Here is a 24,922-nt window from a genome sequence, read left to right as displayed (position 1 = left end):
GAGACTAGACTGTTTTCCCCCAGAAGTGGTCTTTTCCAAATCAGGGTTGAGGCACTTTTAGTGGGGCAGTGTCACTCCCTGCACAGTATCCCTTTTGTGGTAAATAGTAAGGGCCAGAGTCTCAGCTGGTGTAACCTGGCAAAACTGGGGGGAGGGATAGCTCAGTGGTTTGAACATTGGCCTGCTAAACCTAGGGTTGTGAATTCAGTCCTTGAGGGGGCCACTTAGGGATCTGGGGCAAAATCAGTACTTGGTCCTGCTGGACTCGATGACCTTTCAAGGTCCCTTCCAGTTCTAGGAGATAGGATATCTCCATTAATTTATTTTATTTATTTATTTATTTAACTCCACACAAGTCACCAGCTGAGGATCTGACACTAAATAAATTAATTTGATTCCCAAGACTGGTCCTCACACTAAATTTACCCTCCCCAAAACATGCTCTTCTTACAATTGCATTCCCCTTCTGTCAAGATATTTCATTCAGGCTAAGAAAGAGCTTGATCATAAAGGATGTCCTTTTAAGTAAGTGACCATTAAAACAAATAGCTGATTTTGTCCAGTGAATAACTGTAGTGTAATCCAAGATGCCAGGGACTAAGATATACGCTTTATTTAGCCTATCACTTATCCCGTAATGGCTGTTTCAACAGGCATTGTTTTCATGGCAGCACACTAACCGTCGTCTTTGGTAGGCCTGACATTTTACAGTGAATAGCCAATGACAAAACACTAGGCTAACAGGAGGCACGCTGAGAAAGATGCTTTTTTTTATGCTGTCCACAGAAAAGCAGTGACATCTAGTAGCTAGAGCATGAGTTGGGAGTCAGGACTCCTGAATTCTATTCTCGACTCTGAGGGGAGAGATGTAGGAATACCGTCCCCAATACAGGAAGGTAATTAGCCCAGTGACATCAGTAAGACTACTCGTGCTTAAAGTTAGTCAGGCACCCAAGTGCCTTGCTGAATCAGGAGCCTAGTTAGTGTCTGTGTTATCTACCCTCCTGGCACCCTCCGTGCAATTGTATTGCCCAGTTTGGTGCATGGTCTGGGAAGGTGGGAATTTTGCCTTCTTTGAAGTATTCAGCCTTGGCCACTGTCTGAGATAGGACGCTAGATGGCCCATTGTCCTGCTCTGCTTTAGTGATTCCTATGTTCCTAGGTGCCCCAGAGAGCATTTTCAGAAATAGGGCTTTCAAGCTCAGGGAAGTGATGTTGGATTTTTAAGCGAGGCTCCAGGGCTAGGAAGACGAGCGAGGAATACCCCACCACGTGTTCTGGGGTTTCAGTGCCTCTTCACAGAACCTATTGTTTTCAGTTCAAAGAGCACATCACATTTGTTCTGAAGTGTTATCTCCTGGAAGGGAAGTTGACATTTGACAGTTCTTTAACCTTTCAAACAGACGTTTTGTCTATGAGACTAGAATTTCCTGCTCAGCTCACTACCACAAGCTGCGCTGGCACACGCTTTTTCCCCCACCAAGGACAGAAAGTGCGTTTAGTTTTCTTACAGCATTTCTGCTTCCCGGAAGCAAGCCCAGCTCTCTGTGAAGATGTGTAAAATACCTCAGCCACCAAAGGGAAACCCCTTTCAGCCTTTGTACGTCCAGAGGAAATTCACCATACCGTGTTGGGGACCAGATTCTCTGTCCTGCTTACCAGCACTTAGCTAATGCAAAGGGAGGAGAAACCTGCCTAATCCTCTGCTGGAGTGTCCCATGGCACATGGGAGTGGCCAGCAGGCACAGAACCAGCAAAACTGACTCCGGTGCCTCCTTGCCCTGGTGCAGGGAGCACGACAGGGGGATGGAGTGGGAGTGGCCACAGCTCAATGTGCTCTGGTGATCCCCGGCAGCTATACAGCCCCTGAGGGAACAGCAACAAGGTTGAAGCAGAGCATCAGAGAGCTGTAACCAGCTCCCAGCCATCCCACCCTCCCCACTCTTGCTGCACCCAGCATAAACTGGACACAGCAAAAGATGGTCCTAGATTTTCATAGGCTTACACCACCTGGGTTAAAAAGCATCAAAACAGCAGTTCCGTACGTATGGGGAAGGGGGAGGGATTAGAACTTGTGACTCTCAGGAGTATGTTGCTGCACCCCATAGTGGCCGGAAGTAGAGCTGCAAGCCCCCATCCAGAACTCAGAACAGCCGCCATTTAGGTGCTATAGTTAAAACAACAACAACAAAGTAGATATACTTGGCCTTGTAGAATGCAGGCTGTCCTGAGTCCCCAGGAGTTTCACCTGACAGTGACCTAGAGACACACTCACTTTCAGGAGAGGGAGGAAATGGCTGTAAACTTTAAACACCTGCTTTTTTTTTTTTTTTTTATCAATTTAACACAGCACAAATGGCTGCCCTCACTGCTTCTAGTCTAACCAGAAAAAGGAACGAGCACCAACAATCTCAAGGCAGCCTGTTCCCATGAGATTTGTTCCCTCTTAGACCAAATATTCCTCTGAGCTAATTCTTAATAGTGCATTGCTAGCACACTGCTATGTCGCGTACCCATATTTGATGTCCCAGGCCCTTTTCAGAGATCACCCCTGTAACGTATCCTTTTTTGCTGAATAAGAGAGATTCAAATGGGTTGGGCAAGCACCTGATATTTTGGGTTTGGAACCAAGTCTCCAAATGTCTGCCGTTTGGTCTGTCCCTAATTTTTAGATGTGGTTGAATCAGGAAAAATAAGTTATTTTTACAATGTATTCCAGTTTGAACTGTTCTGTTTATTATGATTTATATAAAACATAAGAACAGCCAGACTGAGTCAGACCAAAGGTCCATCTAGCCCCGTATCCTGTTTGCCGAAAGTAGACAATGCCAGGTGCCCCTGAGGGAATGAAATAGTAGGTAATCATCAAGTGATCCATCCCCTGTCGCTCATTCCCAGCTTCTAGCATTTCCTCATTTCTTCACCTGTGTGCTCACCTTTTTTAATCCCTTCATTATGTATGTTCTCTCAGTAGCTTCACCTCTTATCCTGGGAATACTCCTCGACTCACCTTAAACTCTGTTTGGCCTATTTTAAAATACTTCAGTACTGTGGGTGAAGTCCTGACCTCACCGAAGTCTATGGCAAAATTCCTATTGACTTCAGTGGAGCCAGGATGTCAAGCTATGTTAACCTGAATATTTCAACTTCAACATGAACTCTAACATTCCCAGGTTTGTGTTCTCCACCTGTGGGAGGAAAAAAGGCACAGAGCGGGAGAAGGGGAAATGTAATGGATGCATAAGATGACAGACAGAACAGATAGAAACAGGGCCGGCTCCAGGGTTTTTGCCGCCCCAAGCAGCAAAAAGAAAAAGAAAAAAAAAGCCGCGATCAGCGGCACTTCGGCTCTACCGCCGTCACTTCGGTCTTCGGCAGCAATTTGGCAGCTGGTTCTTCACTCCAAGAGGGATTGAGGGACCCGCAGACGAATTGCCACCGAAGAGCCGGACGTGCCGCCCCTCTCCGTTGGCCGCCCCGAGCACCTGCTTGCTGGGCTGGTGCCTGGAGCCGGCCCTGGAGAAAATACAGAGTGGAGAGTCCAGGAATGAAAAGATTTAGTGTGGGGGAATTAAAAAGAAAAACAAACCACTGACATGCATCCGACGAAGTGGGCATTCACCCACGAAAGCTATGCTCCAATACATCTGTTAGTCTTAAAGGTGCCACAGGACCCTCTGTTGCTTTTTACAGATCCAGACTAACATGGCTACCCCTCTGATACTTGAAACCACTGACTGTTTTTCAAAATATTGAGCACCCATGTTAGAGGTAGTCAAATAGGAGTTTGAGAGTGCTCATCACCTTTGAGCATCAGACCTGCACCATATGCAGGAGCCTTCTCTGATCAGCCTATTTTTGGAGAGATCGTCAACCCCTTAGGTAGGGGGAAAGGCTGCCCTTTAGCGGGAAAATGACATTTTTCAATCAAAACAGCCTTGCAAACCCAAACGGTTTTAAAATGTCAGGAATTCCCATCTCCCAATCAAAAATATTAGTTTTCTGAATTCAAAATTGAGATTTTAAAGTTTGGCATGTATGTCAAGTCTGAACCTGGGACCTCCACAGCTAAAAACATGATCCTCTGTAGCTTGAGCCAAAGGACTGCTAAACCCTGGAGCTGCAGGCAGTCGCACATTCGTCTCCTCTGTCCCTCAGGCACAGAGGCTGGGGAAGCATAACGCAGACTCAACAGGCAGTGGGTTATACAAGATTTCATGAAGCACCCCTGTCCTCCCTGGTACCAAATGCTCCTCTAATCTAATTCCTAAGGGTCAGACTCAGATCAATGGTGCATTACCAGTGCGCAGTGCTATAGGTTTGATTTCAGAGACCAGACTGCCATTTGTCTTCCCTTTGCTAACTGAAAGGTTTTTCTCAATTCTCCTGCACTAATGGGGTGAATGCCTTTGAAAATGGAGCAAGAGTCTGCTGTTCAATGTGACAGTCACTTGCTGTTGATCGCATCTTTCTCATTTCAGATGTGCATGTAGAACCCCATAAGAAACAGCTGCACGTGACATTGGCCTACCACTTCCAAACCAGCCACTTGCCCACGCTGGAGAAATTAGCACAGAACATCGACGTCAAGCTAGGATGCGACTGGGTCGCCGCAATCTTCTCTCGAGATATAAGATTTGCTAACCACGAGGTAATTTTTGGAGTTCATCTCAGTTTTAAAGAAAGCAATCAAATATAATTGCAATTGGCTGCTGTTGATTTGTCTCTCAGCATTGCTGCAAAGCTCCAAACTGAGATCAGGCCCCGCTCAGTTACAAAGGCACATCCTAGGCCCTGTCCCAAGGTGTTTACAGAGATTCAGCCTGTTCCCCAAGGCATCTGTGCCAGAGCCAGAATCCAGATATACTCTCAGAATTTAAGCCCAGAAGGGAGCATCAGATCGTCCAGTCTGACCTATTGTACATCACAGGCCACCAGCACCACCCGCCACCTGCACACTAATTCCCACAGCTGAAATTTGACCGAAGTATCACAGCCCACAGAAAACTAGATTATGATGTGCCACTGGGAGAGAATAGGAGAGACCAAATTATATGCCCAGCACTTGGATTGATTGCAGCAGAAGTAGCAAATGCTCAGAAACTCTGAAAATCACGTACTTTTATTAAGTGTGCAGCTTTAGGCATGCCCAAGCGTGGAAGTTTTGGCTTTGGGATATTAAGGGACAGTGACTAGTTTCCATCTTCCTCTGAAGATGCTGGCTACTGCCAGAAACAGGATACTAGAATCAATGGAGCAACATTCAGCTCTGGGCATGACAAGTCACATTTCCTTATGGAGCATACAAGGTACATAAAAAGGACAGAGTTGCTCATTAGATGTTTGCTTTGCGATGAAAGTTATTAGTGCATAAGTCAGACAACAAGCCTTTTGTTGAAGTGGAGGATGACTGTGGGTATTTACAAGGAAAGTTACTGATCAACATTTGACTCCACTTGAGTTAGCAAAGAAGGTTACTTGCCATTCTATCTCATGACCTACAATACATTCTAGCTCCCAGCTGGCAGAAGGGAACAGCACAATCGCATTCAAAGCAATTTCCCCCCCCCATAAGAACATTTTTTGTTCAGTTTTACAGGGCTTTTTGCCCTTTTGTAAACATGTAACAAAACAAAAATTGTGTAAATCCCATCCATGCTCTCTTGAACATTACATGTTATATTTGTACACTCACACCCCGATACATGCACCTGTGTGCACATCTAATACACAAACAAGCATGAACACACAAAATGGGATATATATTTTCATCACATCACAGTGCAACAGACAGAAGTAGAATTCTAATTACTCGCTACTTCTCTGCCTACTTTGAAACCTGGGCCCATTCATTTTAAGAAATAATTGTAAAATGAGATGCTCTAGGCAGTACACTCCTCAGCGCCTTTAATTTTGTTTTCTTAATGTCCTCGTAAAGAGCAGAATATCATGAGTTCAAATGTATTAGCTCAGTGACAAAGGGTCATTGCCCCGCTTTCAAAGCCAATAAAGAGTGGGGAAGAAAAATGCTTTTTAACTGGAACATAAGTAAACACTTAGAAGAAGATCCTTGGGAACCTTGTGTGTGTAAATACCAAGTCCCCAGTTCAACTGTGGACCAAAGCACGTGTTTAACTTTTAAGTACTTGAGTAGGCCCAAGTCAACAGAATGCTTCAAGTTAAGCACATGCTTAAAATTTTTACTGAATCGGAGAACAAGGAAGGGGAGGGATTATTTAGGATGGCACAAGGAGCAGCATGACTAGGAGCAAGGGAACGAAAGGGGCAAATGGAAACTGAATACTGAAAACTTCCCAATAATGAGGATTGAATACTTTCCCAATGGGATGTGGCAGACAGCACATTCTAAAGATAATTTTTGTATATTTATAAGGCCAGAAGGGACCATTGTAATCATCTACTCTGACCTCCTGTTAAAAACTAGACTGGATAAAGCACTAGAACTAGGTAATACAATGCAGAAAGCTGAGACTGCAGCAGTTGGAGTGTGGGACTGGGTGATCTCACAAGGCTTTTCCACCTTTAATGCCTATCATTTATTTCTGTATTCTCCTTTGCTCTCTCTTTTACTGGTGTAAGAAGGGTTAATTGTCTAATTGGGTGAAGATAGTAGACAGCAGGGGAGAGGCATATGCGAGTTCATTCCTTCGGCCTTCTCGCATAGCCCAGGATTCTGTAATGCCCTTCTCACATGCTCTCTCTTTCTCCTCCATCTCCCCAGACACTGCAAGTGATCTATCCCTACATCCCACAGAATGACGATGAGCTTGAGCTGGTTCCAGGGGATTTCATTTTTATGTCCCCGGTGGAGCAAACCAGCACCAGCGAGGGCTGGATTTATGGCACTTCCCTAGCGACCGGCTGTTCTGGGCTGTTGCCTGAGAATTACATCACGAAGGCAGACGAGTGCGGGACCTGGGTGTTTCATGGGTAAGCAATGCTCAGGCCAGTTTCTGGCTGCAGGAAGCGACAGTGGAATTCAGCTACTGGGATTCATCTAATGCAAATGATAGTAGAGTAAACAAGGTTTCTCTTTGTCACTGATGTTGGGAGGAACATACAGCCACAGAAACACACACCTGAACAAAAGGAAAAGCAGGCTCTATTCCTCTTCATGGGACCAGAAACTCAATATAACTACTCAGGGTGTTCCAGCAACATTGTTCAAAGGGTCACCACCAACTATTACGGGGCCAGAGAGAGATGGCAGCCGTAAAGGCACATCCTTGCAGTAAGAGGGGTGGGGAATTATGAAGTGTGCTGTCCCATAAAGAAGTTCTCAGTGGCAAGACCAGGAGCATGAGTCATAGTGTTCCCTTGCAGCTCCCTTTGTAATGGAATGATACAGAGCGCGCATTCCTGCAAGACCATCTCTCTGGGGAGGTTAGTGCCATTGTGTGTGATGCCTGAGGATAAGGACCAAGGATTGGGTTAGATTTCCCAAGGTATTTAGGCAGATAGCTGCCTAGTGGAATTTTCAGAAGCACCTAGGAACTTAACTCCCATTGAAACCAATGCCTGTCTGCATCTTTAGGTGCCTAAATACCTTGGGAAATCTGGCCCTTTGTGACTAGCCCTCGCATGGCGAGACAAGATGAGGGAGGGGAGAGAAGGAAAGCATCTTCCTGCCCACTATCCCTCTAATGGGGCATTGCACCCTGGAGAATCCAAGCCACAATCTGGCCTCCAACTTTTAAATGTTTGGTGGGGGAAGTTGCAACATTTTTGGGAGGAAGTTACAAATCAAATGTAGGCATTTAAAACTTCAATGGACACACAAGTCTTCTGGGGAAAGGCGGGTAGGGTGGGAGAGTTAACAAGCCAGTGCTGGCCATGGTGTTAGCACAAGAGAGACAGAAGCATGAAACTGACTAGGAATAAAAAAAAGAAACGGACCAAAGAAATCTCCAAGTTGAGTGAAATGCAAGAAACAAAGCAGAAAGGTTCAGGATGGTTTTTTGTTTGTTTTTTACCCTTTCAGTTTTAGTCACATACTGTGCGGTTAGTAACAGATGAACACCCACAATGGCTAGTTTCATTTTGCATTTGAACTGACATATCAATGCAAATGACTACCACACCTTGCACACACAACCTGAATTCCCCCAAACCCAAAGGTCGCATTCTCTCAGGTGGGCACCAACATACAACTTCAAAACAGAAGGGCTCACATTTTGCAGGTGTCTTATGTTGCTCTAATCCATACTTTACCAAGTTCTCCCCATGAGACGAGGGCTGCTGACGTATGGTTTCCACATTGCAGTCAGATGGGGCAAACCTTTCTAGATCTCTGTGCAGGTATTTACATCCCTCTAATATCACCATACCTCCCAAGTAGTTATGAAGTCATCTTCACAACACCCCCATGAGTGGAGGAAACATCTCTGGTAACCAAGGCATAGAGCACTGAAATGATTTGACCAAGGTTAATCAGAAAGTCTGTGGCTGAGGTGGGAATGTCCCATACAGTCTAGTGCCCTAACAAGACCATCCTTTCTCCACTAAAACCTCACCGACTGCAATGGGCTTGTCGTCTGTGTTCGCACACTGACGCTATTCTATAGCAAACTGGCCTATTTTATTCTGAAATCTACATTTTTCCTCAAGGTTCCTGGAGGAGTTTTGGGCCCGGACACCAATACATTAAAAAAATATTATTATTATATTACAGTAACTAAAAGGGAAGCAAAAGTTTGGCAATTCCAGCAGTTCTTTGTCTCCAGGAAAGGGAAGAAAGGAAATGCCCCTTTCCCTGATTACCATTAAAGAACATAAATAATGAATCAAAGCAATATGGAGCATTTATCAAAAACATTCTTACTTACTCAGAAACAGACCGATTTTACATAACAGATTCCCACAGTGCATATTAGGTAATAAAGTGCCATTTAGAAGAAAGCAAACTTAGGACAAGTTAAGCTCACGTCCCAAATGCAATGTACAGCAGGCTGGATTTTCATAATAATTGGAAAGCCTCTAGGCATTCAGACTATCTTTTCATGCACACGAGCCCTGGGTTTCAGCATTGCCAATGAAAGTCAACATAGATAGAAATACTCACTGCAATACTACGGATCCGCCCTTGGGAAAAAATGGCAACCCAGTTCACTGAGTTATGATCCATGTGTCAGGCATTCAGAGGTGGTCAGGTTCCAAGGGGTTTGAAACAGGTGGCATGTCGACAGAACCGGGGCTCACGCCGAGAATACTGAGCAGCCCTGGAGTTGGATAAAAGTGATAATGACAGTGAATATTTTCCTGCTGATCACAATAAACATACTTTTTGATCATATAGCCTGTACCATCCCAAATGGATTCTGAAGCGCCTTCAACAAATTCATTGTACACATCATCATTGAAAAGTAGCCATTGCTGGGGTGTTAGCCAGCATCCTGGTAGATAGCCAGATGCACCACACAGCAATCAGGAGAGGACAAATTTTAACCTAGGACATCAAAGCAAGCCCCGTGTCCTACAAAATAGGATCTTTAGTGTCCAGACATGACCTGGTTCTGAAGGTCTCCTCTGAAAGACCCTTCCCTCTTTTCCTCCCCTCCCTTACTCTGCCAATATCGTAAACGACAAAAGCTGGAAGAGATTGATTCAGCTCTGCAGGACTTGCATTTTATTAATTATTAATTAATTAATGTATTTATATCATGGTAGTGCATCGGAGCCCTTGTCACGGACCAGGACCCCATTGTGCTAGGCGCTGTACAAACACAGAACAAAAAGGTGGTCCCCTGCCCTAAAGAGCTCACAATCTTCTAGAGAGTCCACTGCAGAGTTCCGTAGAACACTAGGCCACCCCCCTTCTGCCTAAGGACAGCAGGCCTGGCTAGTTTGCCTAATAAAGTGCAATAGGATGTGCTTAGAGCAGGCCAGCTGGGCTGTGTAATGGGAGGCTCCATGGATGGAAGCTTCTCTATGCCCAAAGGCTGCAGAATGACAGTGGGATCACTTCTCAGCTGCCAGGGCAGCAATTCCTGAGGACCTCTATGCCCCATGGTTGGGGACCCCTTCACCCACACAGCCCTGTAAAATTGTGGTATGTCCACGGGCGGTGGGTATCGAAGATCAGGGGAGGCTAAGCCTCCCCTAACCCAGGCTGTGGCCCCACCCACATTCTTCCCAGGAGCCCCGCCCTCACTCCCCCTCTCCCCTGAGGCCGATGGGGGCTGAGCTCCAGCTGGTGGCCTGGAACTTGGGGCAGGGCCGATGCTCCGACACCAGTTTTACACCAAGGTCACGCCAGCAACTTTGGGAGTGACGGTCAATTTTACACTAGTATAAAGGAGATGGTGAAGTAGTGGGGATGCTCACCCGGGATTCAGAAAACCCAGGCTCAATGCCTTGTTCCGCCGACATCCCGTGTGACCCTGGGCAAACCACTTAGTCTTTGTGTGTCTCAGTTCCCTTATCTGTACAATGAAGATAATAGCACTTCCCCACCTCACAGGCATGTTGTGGAGGCGAATGCATTCAAATTTAGGTGATGGCGGTGCTCGGTTACAACAGGAGCCATATAAGAACCGAAGAAATAATGGAATCGGTCTCCTTTGGTTTTGCTTTAATATGTTTTGCTGGTGTGCCCCCCAAAGTAAGGAATGTAGAAGAAAGCTTGGCGTTTGCAATAAATGTAACCTAATGGCTGTTCTGTTACCGACGCCACAGCATGTTTGAATCATACAGAGGAGGAAAACATAGGAAACAAGGACCACATCCCTCATGTAGTGTGAATTGGTCTAGCTGTACAGACCTCAGTGGAGCTACCCTGATTTACACCAGCTCAGGGTCTGGCCATAAGTATTGCAATAACAAAGTGCTTCCCATCCTGCATTATTTAAAGACTTAGGTCCTTTCCTTCTAACCGTGCTATTGTGCTGTAACAACTTGGCACCAATCTAAGCCACGCCCCCAAAAAATAACTGGTCCCAAGTCCTTTCTGGAGGAGAGTTGTCTGCAGGCTATTCCCTAAGCACCCATTCGTCTCTGTGAATTACTGCACTGCCAACTCAGAGTCAGAAACTCCCTGCCCGCAGCAGTGTCTGGAGACTGGAAGGGAAGTGGGAAACCCAGCAAAGCTAGTTATAGGCAGCTTCCCCACAGGAGCCACAAAACCAGACACAGCACTGTGGGTCTCTCTCGTATGTGAACTTAAAGGGACAGGACTGTAGAAACCCGCCCCTTGTCGTTCTGTGGACTCAGACCAGCTCAAGTGGAGGCTGCAGAGCTTGCTTGAGCTGCTTGGCTGGAGAGGTTTATCTTGTTTGCAAAGGCAGAAGTACTCTCCTCCCCCAGCCTCATACCAGCAGCACTTGCAAATTGCTGCATTAGATATTACCTGGCTGCCTATTTCTGCTCTCGCTTAGAGGGCCAAAGCCACTCCTGGTTCCCTTCAACAAGCCGGATTTGGCACAAGGTCCAGGAGGATAGAGAAGAAATCCTCAATTCCCAAGCCACACTCAGTCGCCACGTGGGCTTCAGTAGCCCCTTCCACTCCTGCAGTCCCATTCTACAGCTTGCAACGGCTGGTGGATCCACTGGCTGTTGCTCCCATCTCCTCTAAACTCCAGTGAGTGGGGACATTGAAGGAACACTCCCTTCTCCTCCCACCTCCCCCAAAAGCCTGTAGGGGATTTACCGTCAGCAAAACTGGTAGAGACCCCTTTGGCCAGCCTTTCCTCAGATCCTGCCTTCCAGGGCTATATAGGAAAGGGCACACTTTGCCCCCAGGGAAGAATCAACGCTGCTGGCAGCGATGTTGTGGGGAAGGCAAGGAGCATAATTGCCTCACCCAGAAGACAATGGATATTTTTATCTAGGGTCTTCCAAATAATGAGCTATGTGTGGAAGATGACTAACTTGAATGGGCTCCAGTGGTTTCTATTTTTGAGTCACCAGCAGAGCAAGGGAGACATCGGCAAAGTCAGATTTATGGCACTTCTCCAACCACAAGATATTGGAGGTTGCAGAGAGGTTCGCTTCTGCATCATCATAATTCTTACCCATTCCTAGCATCCATGAATGGATGCAACTACGTTGCATGAACTTTAAGGAGGGATAGGTGAAGAAACAGAGTCTAAGAAGCAATGGAGCAATTGCTCAGAGATAAAGGAAAACATGAGACTAGACAAGTCACTTTCCATCCGCCTGGGTCAGCATCTTCCCACACTATCAAATGACTAAGGCAGTGGGATATAAATGCTGCTGCTGGCCATCATCAAGGGTTGAGAAAGGACCAGGAATATGCCAGCTGCACACTGCTGCCCATTCCCCTGGGGTCTCAGCTGCGCCTTTTGTCAGCACGGCCACTGTGGTGTTCAGCACAAAAAGCAAGAAGCTATGGCTTGACAGTCACTTTGAAGGGGATCAGAGGTAGGCTCCAGCATGCAGATTTCCCATACCCTGCAGTTTGGGGGATATTCATGTCACAGTTTCAGGGCAACTGCACTTGTATTCCCCCTCCGTGATCCACCCAGCAGGTGCCACCGAGGCTTCACCTCTCTTGGGCAGAGACCTGCGTCTCTCTCCCTCCTGACTAGGATATTTTAAGGCTGCACGGTTCCTTACCTACATTGTGATATTCCCAGCAAGCCAGACTGCTTAAACAGGCCAGTCTCTGTGCTTTGCTTTCTCTTCCAAGGTTATGAACAACATAATTGCCAGCAATTATAAGTCACAATACAACTCTTTCTAGGCAAGCAGATTAATTTTTAAGATGAAAGCATTACAAAGAAAACTTTTTAAAAACCAATATAAGAATCTACACACAAGCTAAAAAGCTTTCCAGGGATCACACACCCCCACCCACACTCCAGCCTTGGGCTCTGGTAGGTGTCAGTCCTTCAAAACTCACAACTAGATTTTCCCCGTTTACTAGTTCATAACTGTCTCAGATTCTGAGAACCTCGACTGGGCAGTTCAGCCATTTCTTTATGTGATGTGGGCCTTTGATCTCCAGCCTCCAGGAACAGCTCATTAGCGGACAATGACTCAGCTCCTCAGGGCATAGCTTCAAAAGGCTGGGTTGTTGCACAACTGGCGATGAGGAATTTTTGTTAACCTTTCCCTAGGTATTTCTGAGGAAGTCCAATTCATACTTATTGTCCCCAAGGTCCATTTTTGTCTGGTACATTTTCAATATAGTCCTTTGAACTCTCCCAAGCCTCACATCACATCCCCCCTCCCATCCAGAGAAGTTACATACAATCCCAGCCCACCATAATACATAAACTTTGCATTTAATACAATTGACCCTGAAGATACTTAAACTTAATTCATAAGGTCTCCCAAGGATATTGCAGTATTATTACCTTAGCTGTCACAATTAAGATCCGAGCTTTTGGTTCAGATTATCATCATTAAGATAGGGGCCAGTTGCAAAATTGGATCTGGCTTTCAACCCTGTGCATGGTGTGACCTTCCTGAGCTCATCTGTATGCCGCTTCCCTGTGTACCTGTAAGTCTCTCTAAAAAAAGCCCTTCTGCCATGCTGCTTAGAAATTGAATATTATTCTTCCATCTTCCCTAAACTCTGTCTAATTATCTCTCCACTCTTCAACTGTGAGCTCCTCCTGAGAGCAGGGACAATTCCTTGTGTATTTGGAAAGTACCCAACACTTAGTGGGAGTGACTGTAAATTATGGTAATAATAATAATCCCTGCCTTCCTCCTGGCAAGTTCCAGGGTATTCTGAGCTGGGATTTCTACTTCAAGTATGAAGAGTGTGTGAAGGAGAAGGCAGTCTCATGGCAGAATCAAGACTCCACCCCAGAACAGCTCCCTGGTTCTGTTGCTCAGGGTGTGCAGAGGGGCCTTTCTGGAGGCTATCAGAATGCCGTGATCTGGACCAAGGACTATTCTATTGTCTATAGATTCTTTCACCATGCTCACCATCTTAATATCTGAGCACCTTCCAGTCCCGCACTGCAGCCCACACTCCTCTTGTTAAGGGGTTTCTGGGGGGGCACCCAAGTGTAGTGCCCTGCCTGAATGAGGTAACCCTATACATTGCCCCATTGGTAAGCCCAAATATTTATTTTTTCTCATAAGGTAAGGGGGCATTAGCACCAAGGACATGATACTTTTTATTGCTTGCTGGCCGGGATGATATGATCCCCTGGCAGATTGCCTACTAGCAAACACAAATGGCCTATTTTCTTTCGTTGGTAGAGAGAGACCCCTTGGAGCAAGTTGAGAGTCTTCTCCTGACATATTTAAAGCAATTAATCCAAGTGCAAAGAGAAGGTGGCTATTTCCGTGTCAAAGCAAATGACGGCACACATTAGCCCACGAGTTATTTTTAACGACTAAGAAAATGCACATCGCAGCAAGATCCCCTGCAATCAATAGAGGGTTGGTTGAATTTCTGTAATTGCCTGTTTTAATTTACTCCCGAGGATGTTGGCCTAAGCCCTTGAACATCTCGCTGCAATGGCTTTATTCTGAGCATGCCCCATTTGATTAGCATATTTAATGAAAAAGAAAAAGGAAGTGATCTAGTCTCTAAGTTTGCAGCGTATCTTGTAAGTAGGGAGATAGATTCTCTTAAGGAGAGGGCAGAATTCATCCCTTTTCTCTCACACCAGTTGTAAAACTGGTGTAAACTCTATTGACTTAAATGCAGTTACTAACAATTTACGCTGGTATAATTCAGATGAGAATCATGTCTAAGATCTCCGCTGCTGTTATTGTTTACATGTTATCCTTTCTCTTGCAAGTATCAAAATTGGATATTCCAGTGATACTCATTGTAGCCATCAGTAATGGCCCCTTAAAAGCAGCCTGATGCACTGGCAAGTTAGTGTCTATACAAGAAGATTTCAAGTCTGTCACTCTGCCTGCATGCCACACTGAAGCCTAGAACATTGAGTCAGTGTGAAGCGATGGAAACAGCTACAAACAAGGCTGGGAGCTCTTTCTGCTTAGAATATCACCAGGTTTAATCATGACCAGGAGTCATGATCTGTTACCATCCAATTTTAAAGTTCTCAGCCATTTTGACTTTACGAATTATACCCGTGCAGTGAACAGCTACAGTAAGACACGTATCTATGCCATGCCAAGGCCTAGATCATTGTGATATCAGAGGTAACTCAACCAATTATCACTCTTATTCTACAGCTAATTTGCATGCAACAATTTCATTGGTTGTATGAAGAAGACTGCACACACGGTAGATTACTTGGCCCAACTGCCACACCCATGTGACCGCATGGGTTAACATGGTATACTGCAGAAGCATCTAAGGGTCATGACCAGGTTGGGCTCCATTGTGCTAGGCACTCTACAATCATATAATAAACGACAGCCCATGCCCCGAAGTTGGCTGAAGACTTCCTCCCAACCTATTTTTTTAGGTTGTTCTTGACTGCAGTGGTTCTCAAACTTTTGGGGCTCAGGACCCATTTGCAAAGATCTGTTGCGACCTGGTAAATAGCTTTAGTACAAAAAAATTGGAATTACTAAATATTTCTTACCCACAATATATGTTACCCACATTAACGTAATAAGCATTAAATAAGTACACCATGCCGATCATGTGGTGGTGGCTACAGCTCCTGTCCCATGGGGTGGCTGGGTATAGCTCCCCGCTCTGGATATTGTGGTGTCTAGGGTCACAGTGCCACTCGGTCAAGTTTGGCCTGGCTAGCCCCTTTCGTGACAGAGGGTCGGCTGGGTCAAACCTGAGTGGAGCCACAATCCCATGCACAGGTTTCAACGCCCAGAGCAGGGAGCCGAGACCAGCCAGACCTGTGGGACCGGAGCCACAGGAGCTGCTGCTGTTGGGGGAATGCGGCATGGGCTGTGCAACAGCTCCCCCTGCAGGGCTGCCAGCCACCCTTTGACAGAAACCACTTTCCTCACTGGGCCTCCCACGCAGCCCTTGGGCACATTCTGTTGACCCAGTTTGGAGTGACGACCCATGGGTTAAGAAACCCTGTCTCTAATGAACTGTAGAGTTCTTTGGGGCTGTCCCTTACTCTGTGCATGTACAGCACCAAGCACATACTGGAATACAAATAATAATAAAACCACTTATTGCCCTGTCTCAGGCTCTGGGAACATCCTGGCACAACTCTGAGGACAATAATTCAAAGGAACATTTTCTAAGCAAGCGTCTCTTTATTTGTGGCAGATCTTACTCGATTCTGAGTACCAGTTCTTCCCCATCCCCTCTAACCTTCAATGACGGAGCTCTGGAAAGAAGACAGCAAGAAGATCAAGGACATGGGGACACAGGGCCACTCACGATCATCTGCCAGACAATGCACGTAAGGATTCATGACACTGTGAATAACACAGCTAAATACAACCGAATTGTTGTAATATTAACTAGTAATACAATCAGTATAAATACTAATTAGTAATTAGTTATATTAATTCGTGATTTTTAATTAGGGCACCTAGAGCCTTGGGTAGACCTCTTTATATTATTTAAATTAACATTTATAAATAGGGAACGTCCCCATCATATCAGCTTTACATCCCTTACAACTGAGCAATTTCTGGCTCAATGAATGTGGTTCTCTCAACCTTTTCCAAACTGTGACCCCATTTAACAGCAACAAATAGTTTCAGGACCTCTCCACTTTCCATCTAGCCCAGGGGTGGGCAAACTTTTTGGCCCGATGGCCACACCTGCGTGGGGAAATTGTATGCAGGGCCATGAATGTAGGGCTGGGGCAGGGGATTGGGGTGCGGGAGGGAGGGAGTGTGGGCTGTGGGAGGGGGTGTGGTGTGCAGAAAGGGTCTCAGGGCAAGGGGTTGGGGTGCAGGAAGAGTGTAGGGTTCAGGAGGGGGCACAGAGCAGGGGGTTGGGGTGCAGGGTGCAGCAGGGGCCTCAGGGCAGGCGGCTGGGGTGCAGAACGGGTGCAGCGGTGGGCTCAAGGCAGGGGGTTAGCAGGCTCAGGGCAGGGGTTGGGGTGCACGAGGGGTTCGGGCTCTGGCCCAGCGCCGCTTACCTCGAATGGCTCCCTGCCTGTCCTGGCGCTGCACCACTCCTGGAAGTGGCCAGCATGTCCGGCAGCAGCTCCTGGAGGTGGGGTGGGGCAGGTGGCTCCGCCACGTGCTGCCCTCGCCTGCAGGTACCACCCCCAAAGCTTCCATTGACCGCAGTTCCCCATTCCCAGCCAATGGGAGCTGTGGGGGGCAGTGCCTGCAGGCGAGGGCAGCCAACAGAGTCCTCTGCCCTCCCTCCCCCGGGTGCCCTCCCCTGATCTAGCCATACGCCAGGAATGCTGCTCATGTCCCTCAGACTTCTTTGCCACCCCGAGTTTGGGAACTCAGATTAAAGCAGGGTGGAGTCCTGGAGATGAGGTGTATAGAAAACTTGCCAAGGCAGGAGTCACAGCCTATTTCAAAATGTAGGTGGGCTTGCCCATAAGGACTCAGTTGCCTAAGGACTGGGAACAGACCAGAGAGTCATTTGCTGCTAAGATGACTGTTGGAATCCGGCTGGAACTGGCTGGGCTGGGCTGGAGCCTGGGCTCTAGGACCCTCTGAGATGGGAGGGTCCCAGAGTTCAGGCTGGAGCCCAATCCTGAATGTCTACATCACAATTAAACAACCCCTTATCTGAGCCCGAGACAGCTGGCCCAGGCCAGCCTCCAGTGTCTTAACAGCAGTGTAGACATACCCTGTCTACAGACAGTTATATACACATATGCCGCAGCTTGCTGGCTTCCAAGACAAGCCCTTAGAATCAGGTAGCTGTTTGGTGGCATATATTGAATGAGTTGCTTTCGGTCCTGCTCCCAACGGACAGCTTTCCATGTCACAAAGCTGCCACCAGTGTTGACAGAAATGCAAAGACCTGAATGTGTGTGTGGGGGGGGGGAGGGGAAGGGGAGGTGGGTGGAGACAGAAACTGAACCGTGGAGGTGGTCAGGAAGGAGACACATGGGGTAATGTGGGGAGAATCTTGCACTACCACTGCCTGTGCTACACCTGTTCTGTGGATGAAATATGTCTCTCTCTCCAAAGATGTCAATGCAGCAGTACGTTTATTTTAAAATATTCAGAAGCATCCCCCACCCCTCCCAGTAGCTAAAGGGTCACCCTGTCAAGACCACGGGAGCCTAAACGTTAGACTGACCAGCTTTGCAATTGGTTTGTATTATCTGCACACAACATTGTGCCATCTTCCCATTCTGCCTGTCTGCTCTCTTTTTGCCAGAGTAATGAAACTTAAGAATCCTGAAGCTTTCACTGTGCTAGTGAAACTCGCTCCCCATACTTGGCACTGGAATCTAGTCTCACTTGGGGTACATCAGGTACTGTTAAAGTAAACCCAGGTGAACAGGTTCTGCGTGGTTTTAATGGCAAATCTCCAGCAGCTAGTTTCACACCAACAGCTCGTTCTCTACATCTGATTGGACTGGCTGTGCTGGGGAGCTCAGGTTACAATTCTCTGCTGGCTTTAAGGGGATATTACAGATCACAAGCTCTGAAGATAACATCTGTCCCCAGAATACCTATGGAACAAGGATACATAGGGCCTTCTTCTTTCATTTACACCACATTTACACTGATATAAATAATTTACTTCAGTGGAGTGACCATTGCCCCTTGTTCATATTAGGATTAATTCAAGAATTAGGTTCTTACTCTTAAATAAATTGGAACTAAGAAAAAGGCACTTGGATTCTCACCATGGCCAAACTTCCTGTCACTTTGCTTTCAGCCCCTGAGAGTAACCAGCCAGCCAGGGCTTCAAAAACGATGTCTTTTTGTCTGCCGGCATGGGGAGAGAATGGATGTTGTGTTTGGAAAGTACTGGTTGTCCCAGTGTTTTGATGCCAAAGGTGAGTCAGTTGCTGCAGGATCGGTTAATCCCTAGCTTTTGGGGTAGAGTCGGGGTAATAACCGCACAAGAAAAGTTTAACTGGATTGTCTCCTGGGCAAACTCCGCTGGAATGTAACTCCTAGGGTGAGGCTGATTGAGATACCATTTTAACAGCACTCTGAAGTGGTTAGGAAAGGGACAGTGTGAAATACCAACAGATCTGCTCCTTCTCTGCAGTCTTGAATTAGGCCTTTGATTAAGTAGGGTTGTATCATAGTGGGGTTAGGCACTCAGTGGATCTAGCCCATCCACATCTATATTAATCTGTGGTTGCAGCCACTGCAAACTACCAACTTGGGGTGGGGATGTGGTGGATGAATACCATGCTTGACCACATTGGTCTGCCCTGCAGGTGGGGTGGGAAATCATCTGAATCTAAGATCTCACTGAAACAATAAAACCTCTCCATAATCATTCTTATTTGTAAGCTAAAGCCATTCCTACACCAGGGATTTTCCCTGATTCTAGCCATTGGCAATCCAGCCATTGGGGCCCAATGCAAACTCTTAGGGCATGTCTACACTTACCTCTGGAGCCATCGATCCAGCAGGGGTCGATTTATCGCGTCTAGTGAAGACGCAATAAATCGACCGTGAGTGCTCTCCCATTGACTCCAGTACTCCACTGGAGCGAGAAATGCAGACAGACAAAGCCACTCTTTGCACTGGTAGCTCTTAATCCTAATTGTAACCAGGGTAAATGGCACGAGAGCAAATCTCAGCTTAGAACGGTTTGCCTTGTCTACACTAGGATTTGCAGCAATGCCATTAGGTGATCCCTGGTGGCTAAAATTGGGGCAACTCCCCAATATAGACAAAGCCTCAGTATTCCTGATAGTAATAAGTTATCCACAGTAATTCCAGGCATAGTTAGTACTTGAGCTGGTTGGGATTTTTTCAATTAATTTTTTTTTTTCATCAGAACATGTCGATTTGTTGAAACCAACCCTGTTTGCGGGAAAGGGTCAGCTCTACCTTTCGAAAAAAGTTTGGAAAAAACTTGAAAATGTCAAAACCTCCCATTCCTGACATTTTTGAAACAAAAATTCATCCCCATTTTTTGGTTTCAAATTACTTTTCATGTAGAAAATTAAGCTAAGTATAGTTAAAAATATTAAAATTTTAGAAGGTCCAAAATAAAATCAAACATTTTGAAATGATCAAAATGAAACATTTCAATTGGCCCAAACTGAAATTGTTCTCAGATTGCCATGGAAATCCTGAAAATGTTCATGAAATAGTTCCTCCTGATTCAGAACAGGAAAAATTTTGAATTCTGAAAAGTGCTCCCACAACGTGAAAACCCTTTCCCGCTCAGTTCTGGTTAACATCTGTTGTGTGCAAGTTGTTGTGAATGAAGGGTTGTAATGGGCATGATACTGAGTGCTTTTCTCAGTCATCCACTAATTCCAGCACCTGCTTCTAAACTTTCCCCTAACAGGAAGGTATATGCGTACAAACCTGAATATGCCTCACAGCTTACCTCAAAGAAGTGGTGGTTTCAGGGATTATGAAAAAGATGCACCAATCACCGTGTTTGGTTGCACACAAGCAAGACTTGTTGGTAAGCTCTCGTCGGCTGAGACAATAGTTTGTGCAAGAAGCATTTATATCTCCTCCCCCACGCCCCAGAAAAGAAAGAGTAGTGCAATACGGAAAAATTCAATCAGGTGCCAGAAGCTAAAAGAGTTTAGACACGTTGAGAGCCTTCAGAAAGTTTCTTCAATTTAATTAGAAAAGAACTTCCTTTAAAGTCAGCCTGGCCCCATTCAGCTGCCATTGCGGCAGGAAGAACAATGCACAAAATCAAAGCAATTAGGCATGCAGCTGCGTTGCACATAAAAGTGCCCTGTAAATTTGCCACACTGTGGAAGATTGTTGATAATGATGGTAGTAAAAGTATTACAGTTAACATGACAGTTGCTGTATGCAAAATATGTTCCTGACTTGATTTTGACAAGCTTAATTTTTGATCTGTAGTTTGCAGCACAAACACGGTTTTATCTCCCCAGTGGGGTTTCATATTTACACTGTCAAGTATAGTTCAAGTCAAATCAGGCATCTCCCCGATTCTGTTTTTGGCCTGTTTCATAAGGGGAATACGTAGCCTTCTACCACTCTACTTTTACAGAGTGAGAGTAAGTTATTTGGTGAGTTCAGAAACAACCCCTGAAAATGTTACAGATTTTGGTTTGTCCAACTTGGACACCTTTAAGGATCGGATTTTCAGAGCACTTTCTGAACATCAAGCCTCTTTAAAGTGTCTCATGTTGGGAACCCAAAATTACTGCACACTTTGAAAAATGTAGGCCTTTTAAATAAAACCGGATCGGGATATAATAATAGTATGGTCAGACTGCAGGGGCAGTTCTCAAGGAAGGTCAGTAAAACCTGCACTCATAATATACACAACAGAAGAGCTAATTCGGAAGCAATGAGAACACTTCACTGGCACCATTCACAGGGGTCTCTGTGTGTGAAATGTATACATGACCAACACTACCTTACATAAAAGAGCTTGTTAGCACTGTTACAGCATGCCTGCCATCTACAGGCAAAAGCTCTGTTCTGCACAAATGCTAGCATGACCTTGAAGAATCCCAGAGCTATCATTTCAAACAATCCTCTGACCTGGTTAGTAAAACAGCAGCTCAGAATCAAGTGGCGAAAGATTTTCATACATGCATCTCCTTCAGCTGCACACTCCACTTTCCCCACAGGTTCGAAAACCAGTTATACATACATACAGTTATAATTAAACATTTAACAAGATTAATAACCCTTGTATTCTCCTTCCCTTTGTCTGCCCTGTCTATAGGGCCGGCGCTTCCACTAGGCGACCCTAGGCGGTCGCCTACGGCAGCAGGATTTGGGGGACGGCATTTTGCTGCCCTCGGCGGCAGGGGGTCCTTCCGCTCCAGATGTTCGGCGGAAATTCAGCAGCGGGTCCTTCACTTGCTCCGGAACCCGCCGCCGAAGTGCCCGAAGACGTGGAGCAGAAGGACCCCCGCCACCGAAGACCCCAGGCCCCCTGAATGCTCAGAGGAGGAGTGCTGCCGCCGAGGGCGGCAAAAACCCTGGCGCTGCTCCTGCCAGTCTATTTAAATTGTAAGCTTTTTATAGGGCAGGGACCGTCTCTTACTATGTGAATGTACATGTACAGCACCTTGCACAATGGATTCCCAATCTCATTTGGGTCCCTGAGGCACTACCGTAATATAAATAATCATAAATTCTCATCTTACTTCCACTGGTTTTACACCAGATTAACTAAATAAGACCATGGAGCCATGGTAATTTACACCAGATGAGGCTCTGGACTACTGAGTTAAGTGGAGTTATTCCTGATTTACATGAGTATAAATGAAATGAGACTCAAGCCTGTTATATTTTTCCCATGCATAAAGAGCAAATCTATGTTTTCAGTGTAAGATTGCAATCTAAAATAGAGAAATCTACAAGAACAAATAAGAATCAAGTCTCCAGGAGAGAGCACAGTGTTGGTGTGTCTGTCCTGAAACAGGCTACAGCCATTCTGAGTGCAAAATGGCTGCTGTCTCTCTGTACACTGACTGAGTTCTTAGAAATTGAAGAGGACAGTGCACAGAAAAAGGTACCACTGTTTCACAGCTGTCTATGACACAAAGCATAGTATACTACTGAAGTAAAATCTGATGGCTAAATAGGTCTACAAAAAAATAACCAATCCAACTGGAGAACTTCATTAGCTTCCTGCTATGTTACAACTTCACTGAAGCATGCATGCTGCAATTACTGTGATGTCTACTATAACGTTTGTATCAGTGATGCTAAACTTTTGCTTGCAGGTGAAGCCTTGCTGGAAAGTAACACTGTTATTGAACATGTCTACTGTTCCCCGTCACTGCGCTGCGTACAGACAGCACACAATATTCTGAAAGGTAAGAAGCAGACAAGGGGGAGAGTCTGGATTGTTCCTGTTTTCTGGGGAAGCCAGCAATAGAAACCCCATTTGTTTAATGGAAGGTCTCAAAAATAGCACGGCTCTTTCCTGCAGTATATAGCTTAAGTTACAAGGGACATGGATCCTCATGCTTTGGGGTATGAAGCCACCGCCAGCTGAGGCAGAAAATGGATTTTCTTTCCTCACCTCCATTGCATAGCATTGTACAGTAGTCCGGCACAATATGAGGCTTCTACTGAAGTCAGGATACCAGCTAGATGGATCAATGGCCTGTTTTCATATGGCCGTTCCTGTGTCCAAGCACCCTGATTAACATTACATTCTCAGGCTAACAGATTTCACTGCCCTAGATGAGTGGCTCTCAACCAGAGGTACATGTACCGCTGGGGGTACACAGAGACCTTCCCGGGGGTACATCAACTCATCTAGATATTTGCCTAGTTTTACAACAGGCTACATAAAAAGCACTGGCAAAGTCAGTACTTGGTTTTACAGTTCTATATACTGAACGCTGAAATGTAAGTACAATATTTATATTCAAATTGCTTTATTTTATAATGATATGATAAAAATGAGAAAGTAAGCAAATTTTCAGTAACACTGCAATGTGACGCTTTTGTATTTTTAGCTCTGATTTTGAAAGCGAGTAGTTTTTAAGTGAGGTGAAATTTGGGCGTACGCAAGACAAATCAGGTGCCTGAAAGGGGTACAGTAGTCAGGAAAGGTTGAGAGCCACTGCCCTAGACCATGTGTGAGCTATTGAGTACGTAGCAGCATACAGACTATTCCTGGGGGACAGGTTTCGTGGGCAACATTCATTGGTATATGCTTTTCAACTAAGCAAAGCCCTCTGCAAATAGTTGCCTTCCCTTGATTATTCTCTTAGTAGGCATAGATTGTGCATATTGCTTCGATTGTGAACTCCTCAGGACAGGGTCTGTCTCTTTGTTATATGTTTGAACAAGTGCCTACCACGCTGGGGCCCTGGTCTCTAGGTGCTACTATAATATTAACACTGCCTTTGTAGTTTATATGTGAGCCTGTAAAGAGGTGGGGGGGGGGGCGATTACCCATTTCCAGGTGCCCAAACATATGATTTTTAAATCTTTTGTATGTATTTTTAAATCATTTTGTATGCACTATATGTATACGTTTAGTGTTCAGTACATCCTTTTTAACTTCACCATCCCAATGCGAACACTCTGTGATGTAAGGAAATGTGAGCTCCCCCTGCTGGTTCTGCAGCTATTAACTAATACGAATTTCTTTCACCGGTAAACATGCTGATGTCATCCAGAAAGATGCTGCTGCACAGACAGGGCTGGGAAGCAAAGGCTAACATGTTAGCTCCCTTGGCCAATGGTAGCGTAAGGTGTGCACGGAGCTGCCATCGTCTTCTCTTCAGCATCATCAGCATGCTTATCGGCTCTGAACCCTTCGAAACGTACAATCCAAAGAGTGCTCCATACAAAATACAGAGTTGTGTCTAGATGAGGGGCACTTCTTTAGTTCTGTGCACCTACGTGACACATGCCCATACCTGCCATTCATATATATGGTCAACTAGCTACATGCACAAGCAAAATACTGGAGTTGTGCACATCTGGCCCTGACTCCCAACCTATAGAAGAACTTGTTGATTTCTAATCAAAATACCACCAAAAAGAAAAACCCCAATCCTAAATCCTCTTGTCCCCAGTCCCACCCCCTGCTTCCAGGGATTCCCTCCCTCCTTTTTTTTTTTCTTTCAGGTTTGCAACAAGAAAATAACCTAAAGATTCGAGTAGAGCCGGGCTTATTTGAGTGGACAAAATGGGTCTCTGGTACCACATTACCTGCCTGGATACCCGCAGTGGATTTAGCTGCAGCCAATCTGTGTGTTGATACAACCTACAGGTAGCAGAACTTGCCATGTCACTCTCACAGTTTCCTTAGCAATGAATAATCTTGAATTTAATGCATAAGAGAGAAAGGAACGAAACACCAGGGACCCAAACCTAAGCTCTCTCTGGCCGAGTGGTTGACTACCTTTGTACTGTCCCTGGGGCTGCTGGGAGCTTATTGAGTTCCCAGCCTAAATTAGAGCAGGCTCAGGTCTGCTCTAATTTG

The 24,922-nt window shown here is 45.7% G+C and overlaps 1 protein-coding gene across 1 annotated transcript in view; it reads left to right on the top strand.

Moving 5' to 3' along the window:
• The window catches only part of UBASH3B (ubiquitin associated and SH3 domain containing B), a 105,858-nt gene that overhangs the window by 65,986 nt on the left and 14,950 nt on the right, over positions 1 to 24,922 (top strand). Inside the window, exons 5-11 of the mRNA XM_054005271.1 lie at positions 4,482 to 4,651; positions 6,743 to 6,951; positions 16,163 to 16,298; positions 18,710 to 18,830; positions 20,312 to 20,434; positions 22,698 to 22,790; positions 24,565 to 24,709. Coding sequence (XP_053861246.1) covers positions 4,482 to 4,651; positions 6,743 to 6,951; positions 16,163 to 16,298; positions 18,710 to 18,830; positions 20,312 to 20,434; positions 22,698 to 22,790; positions 24,565 to 24,709 — 997 coding nt within the window. The remainder of the gene's footprint in view (positions 1 to 4,481; positions 4,652 to 6,742; positions 6,952 to 16,162; positions 16,299 to 18,709; positions 18,831 to 20,311; positions 20,435 to 22,697; positions 22,791 to 24,564; positions 24,710 to 24,922) is intronic.

Source organism: Malaclemys terrapin, chromosome 15 (assembly GCF_027887155.1).
Source record: "Malaclemys terrapin pileata isolate rMalTer1 chromosome 15, rMalTer1.hap1, whole genome shotgun sequence".
Classification (NCBI taxonomy): domain Eukaryota; kingdom Metazoa; phylum Chordata; order Testudines; family Emydidae; genus Malaclemys; species Malaclemys terrapin.
The sequence above is the reverse complement of the archived record's forward strand: the minus strand, read 5'-3'. Positions and strand labels throughout refer to the sequence as shown.